This window comes from Centruroides sculpturatus, unplaced genomic scaffold (assembly GCF_000671375.1).
Source record: "Centruroides sculpturatus isolate CEXI.00-Female unplaced genomic scaffold, Cexi_2.0 scaffold257, whole genome shotgun sequence".
Classification (NCBI taxonomy): Eukaryota; Metazoa; Arthropoda; class Arachnida; order Scorpiones; family Buthidae; genus Centruroides; species Centruroides sculpturatus.
This window is the reverse complement of record NW_019384389.1, coordinates 402,554-417,854: the sequence shown is the minus strand read 5'-3', so window position 1 is coordinate 417,854 and position 15,301 is coordinate 402,554. Positions and strand designations below refer to the sequence as shown.

At 31.1% G+C, this 15,301-nt stretch overlaps 1 protein-coding gene across 1 annotated transcript in view; it reads right to left on the bottom strand.

Annotated features, from left to right (window-relative positions):
* LOC111618185 (amiloride-sensitive sodium channel subunit gamma-like) overlaps positions 1 to 13,853 on the bottom strand; it is a 21,000-nt gene extending 7,147 nt beyond the window's left edge. Inside the window, exons 1-5 of the mRNA XM_023359656.1 lie at positions 13,110 to 13,853; positions 12,921 to 13,033; positions 5,338 to 5,501; positions 5,125 to 5,253; positions 4,947 to 5,055 (exon numbers count right to left, since the gene is read on the bottom strand). Of these exons, the coding sequence (XP_023215424.1) occupies positions 4,947 to 5,055; positions 5,125 to 5,253; positions 5,338 to 5,501; positions 12,921 to 13,033; positions 13,110 to 13,717 (1,123 nt within the window). The 5' untranslated portion in view covers positions 13,718 to 13,853. The remainder of the gene's footprint in view (positions 1 to 4,946; positions 5,056 to 5,124; positions 5,254 to 5,337; positions 5,502 to 12,920; positions 13,034 to 13,109) is intronic.
* Positions 13,854 to 15,301: the final 1,448 nt, after the last annotated feature.

Below are 15,301 nucleotides of genomic sequence, written 5' to 3'. Positions count from 1 at the left end.
TTTGTTTTTATTTTATTTATATATTTTTAAAGCTTTGCCACATGATAAATTAGCTAGCTTTGCTACATTATAAATTATGAATGCAGTACAAATTGTTCTGTTTAGAGTAGTGTTGCCTGGATAGAAGGACACTTAAAAATGATTAAGTCAACCATTAACCAAGTAGATTTTTACCACAACACTGGTCTCATGTGGAGTTTTCCGAATTTTCTTCGTCTTCGTAACACCTAAATAGGATCCAGTCCTTAAAGGCATCACCTCAGCATATCGCCTACATTCTGTTTACATTTTTTTAAGGTTTTGATTTTAAAATTTTAATTTTCTTGTTGAATATAAATAAATTTTCAAATTTTAGTTTAATTTAGAACATAAAATATTTAAAGGTGAACCATAAATTTCTATGGGGAAGGATGTGGATTGTTATATAAGGATACGCCTGTGCAAAAATCCAACACTATCATTACGAAATACGGAGATTGAAAAACGAAAATAAAGGACAAATTTTGCTAGTTCTGGTTTCAATAAAGGACAAGGACAATTTAGCTGAAATAAAGGACGTCATTACGGGTGTGTTTGAATAGAGGGGGGGGCATTTTTTAATGTTGAAATGGAGAACATGTCCTCTGTAAATTTACAAAAGGAAGACACATTCTCATTTTGGAGGACGTGCCCTGCTTTTGGATATCATATAGTAACGATAGGAATCGATCATAAATGTATGCATTTATGATCATAAATGCATACATTTATGATCGATTCAGATTCCATTTCATCTTGCATCTCTCTAAGACCATTTAAGTTCTTATACAAGGGGTGCAAAGGTAGGTAGACAGCTTTAATTATGGAAAAACATAGAAGAAAAAATATTAAATCTTTTGCGTAAATCTCAAAAAGTAATTAAAAATTTGAAAATAATAATAGTATGTGTGTGTTTAAGCTTACTCAAGGAAGCGAAGAGGGGCCAAATTCACTCTAAACCAAAAATTTTATTGTAAATACATAAATAAAACTTGTGATAATTGCTTAATGTGATCACATAAAGATAAATAAATCAAACTTTCTTTACATGTGTACAAGTCTTACTAGATTTATCTATAAAGGTAGTATTGTGTACACACCTATTTCTGGTGTCTTCGTTACGATGATACATCACTGTGTGTTTTTATATGTGTACATAGACTTTATATGTGTGTGTCTTATGTATTGTAGTTTATGTAAGTGTGCTGAATATAGATGTATGTATGCATTAATGTTTATTTATAATTATTTTAAATATTTTAAACATTACTCTTAAACTAATAATATGTTTTTTTACTTAATAATTAAAAAAAATTTCCGTTATTTTTACTTTTCCACTTCTGTTTTATCAGTCAAGTTACGAAAAAAGGATTTAAACGTAAGCAGAATCTTTTCATACTTATCATAATTATTCTAAAGTGACGAAAAATAACATTTAAACAAAATTGATCTTAATTAAAACTGTTAGATAGTAATTTTATAATTAACTCATACATTAATTAATTTAATCGAAGATAATTAGTCTAATTTTCATATTTAAATTTTTAATTAAATTATTATTATTGCATTATTTAATAAATAAATGATTAACGATTACATACATTTGCATAAAGCTTCAAAATATGTATATTTATACTTAAAATATGTTGAATAAATGAAATAATAAAGTACTGTACGTTTATGCTTATGACCTAAATATAAACACATAATTATACAAGTTCTTCGATAGGCGTGAATATCTGCCATACTTCAAGCAATAAATTAAAGAGAAAATATGGATAAGTAGTTAAAACATCATCCTAAAATATATATATATACTATATAATTTCTTAAGTTAAAAATGACAAGTAAAAATGTTTCAACTAGTGAATTATAGGCTACAAAGTAATTTGTTTAGATGATTTACTCGATGATATATAGAACCGGATTTATACATCAGCTAAAACAAGCTTAGGGCCTCGCACTTTTAAATTTATTATTATTTAGTGAAGGCCTTATAACTCAGTGATGCAACAAAACGAATTCCTGTCCTGAATGATATATATTTTAAAAAATTGAATGAAATAAAATAACTTGATAAAAGACATGTGGTGAACGTGGTATTACTGAACACAGGTGGCAAATTTTTCGTTGTGTTCTGTTTTTAAAGCTGTTTCTCGACATATATGAAGGGAAAAAATAAGTTTTTGTCACGTTAATAAGTAACAACAGGAGAAATAATTTTTTATATTTTTATTTTTTTTACAAATAAGCAGTAAAATCTGAAATAAGAAATAAACGTATCCCGTATGCATCTTCGCCCCATAGTTAACGTAATAATATTATAGAACATGTTACAGAACAGAATATATCTTATCAGTGTGTACAGGTGTATGTGTGTGTGTACAGAGCCTATACACACTCGTATATTCTGTTATATTACTGCATATGTATACACAATCATAAATGTATCAATATTATATGTGTGTGTTTGTGCGAGATACTCACTCCTGGATTTGAACTTTAACAACGTTTAAACGATTTTTCGAATATAAAATTTATTAATAATTGCATCATAATGAAAATTATCTACATTTCTTCTCGTTCATTTATTTATTATTATTATTATTTCTTCTGATGGTACACATTTACACAAATATCACTAGTACTTTCTGTTTCTTAATCTAATGTAATCATATAAACTATAAGTTAATTTCTACTAGTTTCATTATTTTCTAACCCCTACTTAATACTTTGTTTCTGTTTTCATTAATTTAATTTCCCGTCAGAACCTTTGACCTTCCTCAATGTTTCACTTTGTATTGACCTAAATCGGCCTGTGTATCGATTAAAGTCTGACGTTTATGCTTTCAGTTTATCAGAAAATATTTTTCTTTGTATTTTCTGCTTTATAATTTACACTTGAAATGTATTATACAGCATTCTTATTTTGTCAGTTGATGTAAATCTTTTTATATAAAATGTTTTATGTGAAACTGCTTTAAAAATAGAAGCGAAATTCTCTGTTAAAAATGTATAATTTACCGAAAAACATACGTAAAATTCAATGGTTTTGATGGAACTTCTAGAATTTTGATAGTTCTGGAAATATAATCCGCAAAAATCGATTGGAAAAATCTCTTAACATGCATTAAGGTTCGAATTAGTTTACATAATCGATTCAGAATTGATCCAAATTGATTCTATACGGGGTTCAAAATGACGTATTCTAAGTTATATAACCAATAATTTACGACCTTAAAGCTATTTCAAATTATATTTCTAAGCCAGGGCTGCCCAATGGATTTGACAAAAAAAAAATGCAATGATAAATATTGAAAAAGATTCACACTCACTAGAATATTTTAAAAAATAAATCTGCTACCCACCATTAATTCGATTGTACACCTCTGGGTTCTTACAATTACAATGATGTCACACAGCCCAATACAGCTCAATGATGTCACAGTTCTTACAGGGATAGAACACTAGCAGTCCTCTGTGACATAGTCCAAGGCTATTACACTGCTCTAGAGATCCTTAACAAAATCATTTATTGAACGTAATTCAATCCATTACATTTCTTGTGTATTCAAATTTTACTATTTAAGAAATGTAACACAATTTTTTAACGCTGTATTATGTTTTTTTTTTATTATGCTAGGAGCATAAAAAGATACGTGACTCGGGCCTCTCTCTCCACCTCTGTGAGGCTCTCTTGTTTTATAAAATGTAAGAGAAGGGCGAAAGATTTGGAAGAATTTACTCAAAGGTATTTAAATAAATATGAACATTGCACTAGAAATATGCATATAAGAAATTCTAGTATGTCCCAGTTTTTATCCATTGAAACGTTCTTAGAACTGGTTTTGAGTCATTAACCAAATTGTAAAAATAGAGAAAAAAACAAAGAAATCCGAAGTGATATTTGCTAACATTATGATATAATAATCATTCTTACACTAGTTTCTTAATGAATAAAAATATATACAGGGAAGCCTTCAACAATGGGACATATTACTAGGGAGGTCCCATTTAGGCTGTTTAGTGCTGGCCACAAAAGGCTACATTAAATAATGCAGGCTTGAAAAACAACCTTTCTAGTATAGTCCACTCACAGGCTTCAAAGCTATTCATTCCATTTCATTTCTTGTATATTAAGAAAAACCTTTATTTTTATAAGGTTTTATTATTTAAGAAAGTTTATAGATGTTTAATCTATACACCGGAGTCTCTCAATAACACCGGATACACCGGAGTCTCTCAAAAATCTAATTGTCCCTGGCTTCTCGCCAGAGCCGGCCCTACCATAGGGCGAACAGAGCAGCCGCTCCAGACGCTAATCCTTAGGGGGGCGCTCAGTGGTAAAGAAAATTAAAGGGTATAAATTAGGGGCAACCAAGGGGGGCGCCGTAATAGGATCTCGCTCCATCCTAAAACTTGCCTCGGGCCGGCACTGCTTCTCGCGACCTCTTAAAGGCTATGTAGCCTATACATACATACAATGCACTTTTAAATTTCCTTTATAAAAATTTGCCTTATAATAATTTGAATTTACGATCCAAAAAGTAAGCTTTCAAATATATTTCGGGAATGATTTAAAAACAATAAAATTAATTTTAAAGTGAAATAGTTTGAACTTCTTTAGTGAGAGGAGAGAGAGGAGATCACGTGATCATCACCATAACTACAACAAAGAGAAACGGAAGTGGGCGATGTACTTACTAAGTGGGCAGCGCACGTTATAATGGGGGATAGGTTTTCTTTCCTGTTTTCCCCTTTTATTTTTCTTTTATGTAAGTTCAATTTCTTGTTTGTTTTATTGTTAATATTTTCTAAAACACGTTAATGGGATATTAACAATATAATCGATTGTTTCAGTCCGACGAAAAGTGCAAATTCTTACAAAGATTTTTTTTTTAATTAAAAATATTCTACTAACAACTCACCTTGTGTTCCATTGCAAGGGTCGCAAGATTTATTTCCTTCTAGCGCCAACTCTTCTAGACACCCGCACTGATTTAGCAGGTGGGCCTCTCGACATAGTGTCTGACAGTACTGAAAATTACACGGAAACGTACGTGATAAAACGGAATAAGTTAATTAAAACAATTCCGAAAATAATACCTCGTAAGTGTACACTTGATGATGTAACAAAAATTCTTGCCCCGTCATTTTTAAATATTTGGCAAGTAGTGTCTTTTGAAAATCGTCGCTGCATCCTCTGTAAGGTTCTGGAAGTCTTTCTATCTTCCTCTAAATAAATATATAATAAATATACCCCCTTCTTTAGAAGTGCTTTTTTTTAATGATTACTTTTGTATGTGGAACATTCTTTACCATTCTGACGCTAACATAGGTCTTGGTTCCTGGCTGTAGAATAACTCCTCCTCTTTGTAATGTCGGGAATGTACCTTGGGGATGTACTAGAAGTCTAGCTCCGTATTCGGGTGATATCAGATCCAAATACTCCTCTCTTTCAATGTTTAGCGTTAGTCTCAAACCTGTTAACGATAAAAAGTTGATTATGCACTCATTGACAATAAAATTATACGAAGGAGGCGAATTAAACTTTATTAGTGAGAACACAATGACAATGGTGTTAAGTAATTACAATAGCATATTAAAGGAACAATTTCCAGTGAAGCAATTGTACAATTTAAAGGGTCTTCAGTACCTTGCAGGACCTCTTGCTTGGATACGTGCGGCGATACGATTGGACGGACATACAGGCACAGCATGCTGACCTGCAAAGATTTCAACTGCCACTCCAGATATCTCACATTCTTAGAGAGCCAAAACCGGCGTCCATGGCGTATGGGATTTGTTGAAGCAACCCGGTATATATATGTTCTGGAGTCTCTAGAAATCTCGATTCCTCGATGACCTCCTGCTGATGTCCCATCTGTCCCACAAATGCATAGAGCATTTGGCATTTGGAGATCAGATAGACGAAGAAAGTGGGGCAATGTGAGGGAGGCATTCCTGATGAATCTATCTGTATGCAGCCGAGCATTGTTTTCCTGGAAAGTAGCTGTTTGCAGCCCTACCACGAAAGTCAACAGGAAGGTGCGGGATTTTTCTGAACGTCCCGCTGTTCCGTCAATGTCTTTCGTACCTCTACTAGGAATAACCGACTGTCATACGAGATGATTCCCCAGATCAGCACGCCAGCAATGGAGGCAGTTGTACTACAAAACAGCAAAGAAAGAGATTGAAGCATTCATCAGTATTCGTCCACACTGACATGGTGGTCGTCTATTCCAAAACAGAGTACTAATGGCAAGATGCAAAGCAGTTGTCTCTGCTGGTTGCATGTCAATCTGTCTGAACGAATCCATTACAGCTGTTCATGCCTGTTTAACAATCAGACGATCATCTCTCCTGATCGCTTTGCGAATGCTTTGCCAGTCTATATAAAATACAGTGAAATAACGGGAATAAAATCTTATACTGTTGCTCTTTCACAATTTACAACCTCTTACGCCTTAGCAGCCTCGTACCTTTTGTTTTTATGATAAAATATTCAAAGTACTTTTAAGTAGGATTTATTAGAGAAAATGCCGTCTCCTAGTCGCCTCATTCTACCATCGATACTGATAGTAAGCCTTTGCGAGCCTTTTTTATAGGATTATGGGGCACTCTGATGGAATTACATGGCATGCAATTGGACTACAACGTAATCATTCACATATCTGTTTTACAGACAACTCTATCAGGATGCATAACATTTTACCTTCCCGGCTGTTATTTATAAAAAGGGAAAGTATAGGTCAATAAATGACACCCCAAAAAATTTTTACATTTTTGGACTCAGGACACTTTGAAACGTCAAGAAGTGCAAAAAAATTCGGGGGGTAATTTGTGTACGCATAGATAATAATGTTTGTGTGTGGGGGGTACGATTTTGTTCACCCTCTTTAAAGCTTAATAACTCCCGTGCTTTTTGTCGAAAATTTCTGAAATTTTGCAGGGAGGTTTGAGTATTATGGGGATTGATGCTATTAAATTTTGGTGATTAAAGGTCGAGGGAATGGTGAGATAAAGGGGGCCGTGCGTATCTCCAGTAGGGTCGGACTTAATAATTTACTCGTTATTAACATTTACAATTTTATTTATTTATAAAACCCATCTCTACCGTCAAAATTAAGCTTTTCGCTATTTTATAATAGTTAAAAAATATTAAAACTTTTAAAATAAAATATGATAACAGATGGCGCCATCAAAATTTTAAATGTTGCCGGGAACGTTGAGCAACTCGTTGGTGTATTTATTTATTTATTTTATCAATGAGTCTATAATTATAAGTATATACAGGTTGATAAAAAATCGGTTAACCATTATAACGTCTTAATTGTTGTTTTATTCAAATACTTTCATGATTCATGCTTAATTATATATATTTAACGTATATATATTCATGTTTACACTAATTTTGTACGATAAAACAATCACACGTTGTTCTAAACTTAGTTTATGTTACATATTCACAAGTCTATTTGAAACATACAAAACAAAACACAATTAATTGACTTGGACACATAAACCGTCGAAACTTAAACTTGTGTTTGTTAATTTGTTTATATACAAACTAACAAATACAAGCATGTCTATGCATCTAATTACGATTATGTAATTTATATACTGTAGTTACTTTATAGTTATTACTGTTGAGGATACTGATAACACATATATCTCCCTGAATTGATGTCTACCATCATCCAGTTCAGTTCGTAGAACCTTATGATGAGGAGGAGTACGACGAAAAAAGAGAAATATTTTCAATTTTAAGCATCGGCTCAAGAGAAAATGATTAAATTTTCAACACAACAAATGTAATTTTTCCACATTAAGTAGTGTTTATAGCTATTAAAGTTTTATTTTTACTTATGGTAAGTGATTTTAATTGCTACACTGTATGTAAAAGTATATACAGTATATAAATGCATCAACTAAGTGCTGTGTTAGATAATTCCACGAAGGAAAGATCTGTCAGGTGATGTAAAGAAAAAAAAATAATACTTTTTAGATTACCGGAAACATACATTTACAGATCCACGTGGCACAATTATATATTTTAAATATGTAATTGTGCCACGTGGATCTAGTTGCATCGATCCGTTCTCTGATGGAAGAAGAAACGATGCTGATTGTTTAATGTTTGTCTACTGCTAGTAGAAAGATGTTATATTGATAATAATTTACGAAAAAAAATATATAATCAGAAAGAGATGATAATAAAATGTTGTATAGCTTGAACAACAACAAGAAATATAGCAGAATTACTTGTTAAATTAATGTATACCTTTTAAATTTCATTATTAAGAGAATTATAGCAGAATGGTCATTAAATTGGAAAAGAAACAGTGTTTATGTTTCTAAAATGTAATGCTGAATGATGAAATTATATTTAATTTTTTGCTTTCTTTCGTTATAAACATAGAAATCATTAAACTGGTCATGTGAGAGAGATATAAAGACGTTGATCTCCTTCTTATTTTATCAAAATTACAGGCGTATATACACAGAAATAAAATAAATATTTCATGAATAATTTCTGTGCATAACCTATTATCGTCTATATTATTATCTTACAACAATGGCTCTTAATCTAAGGTGCACGCACCCATAACCGATTCCATATTTTGATGGGTCGAGTGGAAAATGAGAGTCTTTTCGAGACTCATATTAAGCCCCCTTAAGTGCGAGGCCTTGTGAGAATGAACAAATCACCAATGAAGCAATCCTTGAGGTTGTAGGATTTCTACGACACTCTATCTGGAGATAAATTTTTTTTTTCCGATTGAACTTTGACTTTAATTAATGTACTAATATCAAATTTAAATATGTAATTACGTGTTTTTTCTGTTCCTAACCGAGATCTAAATGTTTGTATATCGATGAACAGATGTATACGAATGTTTATTTTTAAAAGCTTAAACTGTATTTAAAGTCAGGATAAAATATACACAAGAAACAAGATGATCTAGTTCAGTGTATCCCAAACTTTTCGGACTAGTATCCCCTTTTAGTGCGTATATATATTGTTCGTTCTTATGGAAGACAAGTGAGACAAAATTCTCCCTTTTCTTCCAATATCCCATTGTGTTTTTTCCACCCTCAAGGGGCGATAAACTAACTTTGGGAATAATTGATCTAGACCTTAACTCATTTTAAAAGTTCAAGGAGTGTGGGCAGAAGAAAAGATTAAGAAACATTATCATCCTATAATTATAGAATACTTAATATACTGTATTTATTTTTAAAAAATTTATAAACATAAAGTTTATTTTCTACTTTTTGTTTCAAATTTTGCTTCTTAATATTAACGTAAAATTGCTGAATATTTCCTTAAAAATCCTAATTATAACTTTCTTCAAGAAGTGAAATTTATTTTAAATAAATTCTATATGCTGTATTTATATTCTGTGTAATATATTAGTAATGTCTGTTTCCAGATCCAGTTAGATGTCAATAGAGCCATTTGAATGTGGACACAGAGGGGGCCCAAGATCAATTCTTTATGTAAAAAAAAGGACACGAAGCTGATATAAATCGAAGTTTATTTTGGTAAGTGGTAAAAAATCTATTTTTATTTGTTTTATTCGTGACTTAGCAAAGATTGAACTACTGTTTGTTACTGGCTAGGGACCCATATCACCTCTCTCAGGCCCCCTTTATTTCTATTGGCAGCAATGATTCATACCGACATTGTTGGATTGGCTAATTCCTACGTGTAGGATTTACAGAACAAAAGAAAATATTTTAAGTATAACATTCGATAGAAACTAATTTCAACTCTGTTTATTTATAATATTTAGTTATTATTTTAAGGCGCATTAATTGTTATCGATCGATATTTAAATATTTCACAAGCAAGAAGCTAAACATTGTTTGTCTCACACATAATTTCCAGTGTTAAAACTCTCCTTGAACAGTTTTGATCAGTTAAAAGCAATTTTAAACTAGGATAAATTCTGTAGAATTTTCCTTTTTTTTTTTTTTTTTTGTTAAACAAGTTCATCTAGAAATAATTTATCTTGAATCTAGAATTAATTGTTTAGAATCTAGAATTAATTTATCTGGAATATATAATTAATTTATATAGAATCTAGAAGTAATTTATCTGGAATATATAATTAATTTATATAGAATCTTGAAGTAATTTATCTGGAATATATAATTAATTTATATAGAATCTTGAAGTAATTTATCTGGAATATATAATTAATTTATATAGAATCTAGAAGTAATTTATCTGGAATTTAGAATTAATTTAGTTAGTTAATCTAGAAGCAATTTATAAAATTTTGTATAGTGATAAATTGATAATTTATTAAGATTAGATGACATCTAATAAGATATAAGCGGTTTAAAAAAAAGAAAAACAAAAATTTTGATTTTTTTCAGAAAAATATTACAGGAAAAGCTTTAAACTATAATATTTAATGGATACTGCAGCAATTTTATTGCTACTAAACTTAATTTCTTCCTGATTCTTCAAGTGAAATGAGATAAAACAATCCCTAAGATGCCATAAATCAATATTAATCCTTTGGTTTTTTTAATGTCAGTTGTCTTATATAACAACGACTTAAGCCCTAACTAGAACGAAACAAGTATATTTTTATATTCAAAATATTGTTTTATTACATATAGAATTAATTTATGGTCTATTAATTAACTATAAAATATTAGTAAATTTTTCTATAATTCTTCTATAATTAAAAAAAAAAACTATTTGGGTTAGAGAAAGAACAAGAATGTCTAAAAATTCTTTAATTTTGTGCAATTATATTTAACATCACATAAAATTCATTATCATTAATTTAATTAGAATGATTATAACTTAATCAATAACTTGAAGATTCCAGATAAATTCAAACTTCCAAATGAATTAGATCTACATTACAGATAAACTAATTCTAGATTCTAGACAAATTAAGTGTAGATTCTAGATTCAAAATGATTCTATTCTTCATCCATTCAAACGGAATTATTTTTCTGAAAATATCTCGTGCTTTTCAGTAAGAAAAAAAACCCATAATTTTTATTTAATTTTAATCGATATATATAGTTAAAAATTGAAAATAAATAATACTAAAACAGTTACGATGGATGTAAGCTTAAAATAATTCTATAAAGAACGGCAAAAGTAGAATAATCACGTTATATCGATCGCCTTTATATAGGCTAAATGGTTGTTTAACATCGAGCATTACTCAGTGTTTGTTAACGTGTCCGACTTTATTGACCCTCGATGCAAGGTTAAGCTCATTTCTTTTTATCTTTTCAATGGTTTCGACGTCATTCACTCACCCGTTACTCTTCTTTTAACATATAATCACATTGATTTGCCTTCATTGTACTCAGCATCTTTGCAACCAATTATGCTTGAAATTACCATTATATAAACGATAAAAGAATACATACGTAGGGTAAAAAAGGGAGTATAATTTATATTTTATAACTTTAAATGTCTAGATATGTCATTGTCCTCTCTTCGTTATCTTCCATTCGTATCAATCAGTTCAATTTATGAAAAATTCTTTCTGTTCGATAGGGAGGAGGCCATATAATTCTTTATATATAAAGAAAAATAAGAAAGTTTCTGGTGTCATCTTTCAAAATTTGATATGAGATATGTTTCTCTCACCTTTATTTTCTTTTATGTGTGAAAGCTGAAATGAAACGAGCGTGGCCAAATATAGAAATAAATCTAGTTTCTCAAAGCTCTTAAGGGAGTAAACTTTATAAAGTTGGTCATTGGATTAAAGGAAAATGTCTTCTTTACGCGTTGACAATTTTCTTGCTTTATTGGAGTTAAAATAAACTAACAATATAATTGGGAATAGTTTTAATGGTTGCTTATTGTGACTCTCACCCGCAATCCTGTTTTTTACGTGTTTTACACTTTAAATTATTAAATTTTTCGAATTATTTTGGTGTGAGATTTAAGAAAAATGATTTTTTATTTTTATAAATTATTTATTGTTGAACGTTGCAATTGTTTATATATATTAAGCGAGCCGCGCAGCGTGGTCTTAATTCGCCGCAACGATTATGGATTAAATTGTTATATTTTTAAAAATCATGCAGACATTCATTATAAGAGCAGCAGAGACAAAGCTGGCATTGAGCCCCCTTTGTTGTACACAGCCGTTTTTTAAAATGTTCTAGCGCTTTAAAAATCTTATAGGTCTCTTCTCTAGTTTTCTTACGTACAAATGGAACATATTAATTGCATTTCACTCGTTAAATCACGTAAAATCTCTGCCGAATTCAAAGTAAAGGCTGGTCTAAAAGTCAGTTAAACAAGATATATTGTAAGAATTACTTTAACGTCACGAGTGATGACATGCAATTATTTCAAATCGTTCTTGAAATAATATTCGACTTAATCTCCGTTAGGTAACTTTTGGACCATCCTGTACAATTTATATTACACGTTCCTTGGAGAAATGGGGGATTGAAACATCCTTTACATTTCTTTTGCCAAATTCGTTAATTAAACAATACACAATACGGTTTTTTAAACGTTGTTTTGTTTTTTAACACAGCGAAGGCCTTAAAAATGTAGATGAACGGGATATCTCCCAATATTCGAAAGGTCGTGAATATATTATATAATGTAAAAAAGCTTTTTGTATTTTTTTTTTATTTATTTTCGAAAATGTTCTCGGCGCCACGACGTAATTCAGATCGTTTCTAAAAACATTTATTTTAGAATGGAGAAAGAACACGAAAATATACATATTCTTACGCGTATAAATATAATAGTATCAAATATAATTACATATAATTAATCGTCTTTTATATATAAGGCTTGACAGACAGACTGTAGAAAGTTATATATATATATAAACTAATGAGAACTTTTAATTCAGAGCCGGTTAAATTTAATTAATATGATAATTACTCACCTAAAGCCGAACCAGTCTTTATGACTTTCCTGAGGGATTCTTGTCTAACAATAATTGTATGGCAAAGCCCGTAACGTGGAGAAGGATAACTATCGACGTCAATGATGGAATAACTGAAATTTGGATAGAATTATTTACAAAATACTAGAAATTGACAAATGTTAGAGAAAAAAAATTCAAAATGTTTACCTGGTATTAAAGCAGTTCCTAGCATTATAGGTGCATTGGACCACTAAATCCTTGGACTGATGACCAAACTTGCTTAGATTTTCCTTAGTGGCTATGACGCTCATCCACATATCGCTAAGATCCATGGTTCTACTGCGTTGAAGGAACTCTTCAACCGAGCGGAAACATATCCCACCCCCTCCAAAATCACCATGATCGTCGGAAGATGGTGACGTTAAGAATTCTAGCAAGTCGTCGCTTTGCGTATCTTCCGTAGATCGCGGCGTAGAAGTAGATATTTCTGCTAGATAATCCGCGAAATAGCTCTTCTTCAAGGGATTCAAGTTGCAAACAGTGACATATGGGAAATCTATCTGATCGGCATGTATCTCTTCGGTAGTAGTCATCCGAGGGTAAGATAAGTAAGTCAGAATTAAATATATGCTGTGATAAGCGAAACCGGCAACAGCCACCAAGAACACGATTATCCACATGAATCTCCTGAAACGGTTTTGAGAACTGGCAATCCTGGGGATGCCATGTGCCGAAGAACGATATGCAAATGCCTGACACAGGCCGCATAGTGTATTGATGCTGTGGATATCCGGATCTTTGATGTATGGTCTCATGGCGATGAGAAAGAACAACGTTTTGTCTTGACGTCTATCGAACTTCTGCCACTCGGATGTTTCCAAAGGAGTGTTGACTTCGCGTCTCGATCCAATGAGCTGTGTTACGCTATAATCCACGCACCTGCGTGACAGCTCTCACCATCTGAAATGTGTGGATAGGAACGTTTACCTATTTTTTCATAATTTCCGTCTCTTGTCGATGATCGGAAATTGATTATTACGAATAATTATTCTGGAATGCTTTATGTCAAATTTTTAAACTCATAATGATTCATTTTTTTCTTAAAATTTATTTCTAATTAATTGAGAAATCATCTTTACACGTTATTATATATTTAAGCCATCACTTTTCTTCGTTCCTTTAATAAAAATTGGAACAGAATATTTATTAATTTAAACATTAAACATTATTTACCTATTACAAATCTATTAATGTATATTCGGGTCCGTTTGTTTGTCTATCCACACGTATAGAATGTATGATTCTCTTCCATTATAACTGTTTAAAGCATAACATTAACACGAATTTAATTTCTTAATTATTTTTATTTTACAAAAAAAAAAAATGTCTATCTTCTTCATTTCGATTATTTATTTTAAATGTTAATCAATTTTATTTTATTTGAATTTGGAGGAGTAACAATCTTAAACAAGCGATCTTTTAAAGACTTGTTTATTATTGATAATAGTCGCGAAAATAAAAACATTCTGTTATATCGTTCTGTTGCGTTATTGATTTCTCTAAAGATTCTTGAAGTAATAATCAGACAATTAAGTAATATTTGGTTCAGTTATAAGTAATTTTTATTTAAAAATTTGACTCTAGATGACCTAAATTCCGCATGGAAACATGCAACATAATTCATCAAACGATGGATTGGATTAAATTGGATTGGTGGAACAAGACAACACGATACTTCGGCAATCTGCAAACGAGATATCTCCCCAGAAGCAAATCAATTTTTATGGGAAACTGACCCCTATTTAGGTGTTAGACATTTAAAGAAAACCGGGAAACTCCACGTGGTAGCCCATTGGTTAGGGACGAACCCGCGACCAGTGTTCTGTAGTTTTATTCACTCAGTCACTGATCAGTTTCATTAAGGAATTTTTTCTTATGTGAGGACATCAGACCCTCTCTAGAGATCCAGATGCGGATCCGTATCCTCTCAGAAATTTTCCTGTAAGAATTGATTTGTCAACACGTGGATGCCCTCACTCATTGTGGATCTGGTTCAACCACTTTAGACTTGGTGGAAAAAGTCCTTTTAATATCCGTAGATTGAAAAAAAACAATAATAAAAGCCAAATTGTTATAAATAAATACATTGAAATAGTTTTTAAATGTTAAATAAAACTATTTTTAAATTAATGTCTTCACATAATTATTCACCGTTTCTAACTTCCTATCTATAATATAATTCTGGTTTATTTTGTTAATTCCTTTATAAAAAATATAACCTACATCGGTGTTTATAACAAGGGGAAAAGTTGCAATAAATCACGAAATACATGAGACGAATGCAACATTGTGTGTAGTAAAACATTTCTTACAAACGATAGTGCACACAGATCCGGATC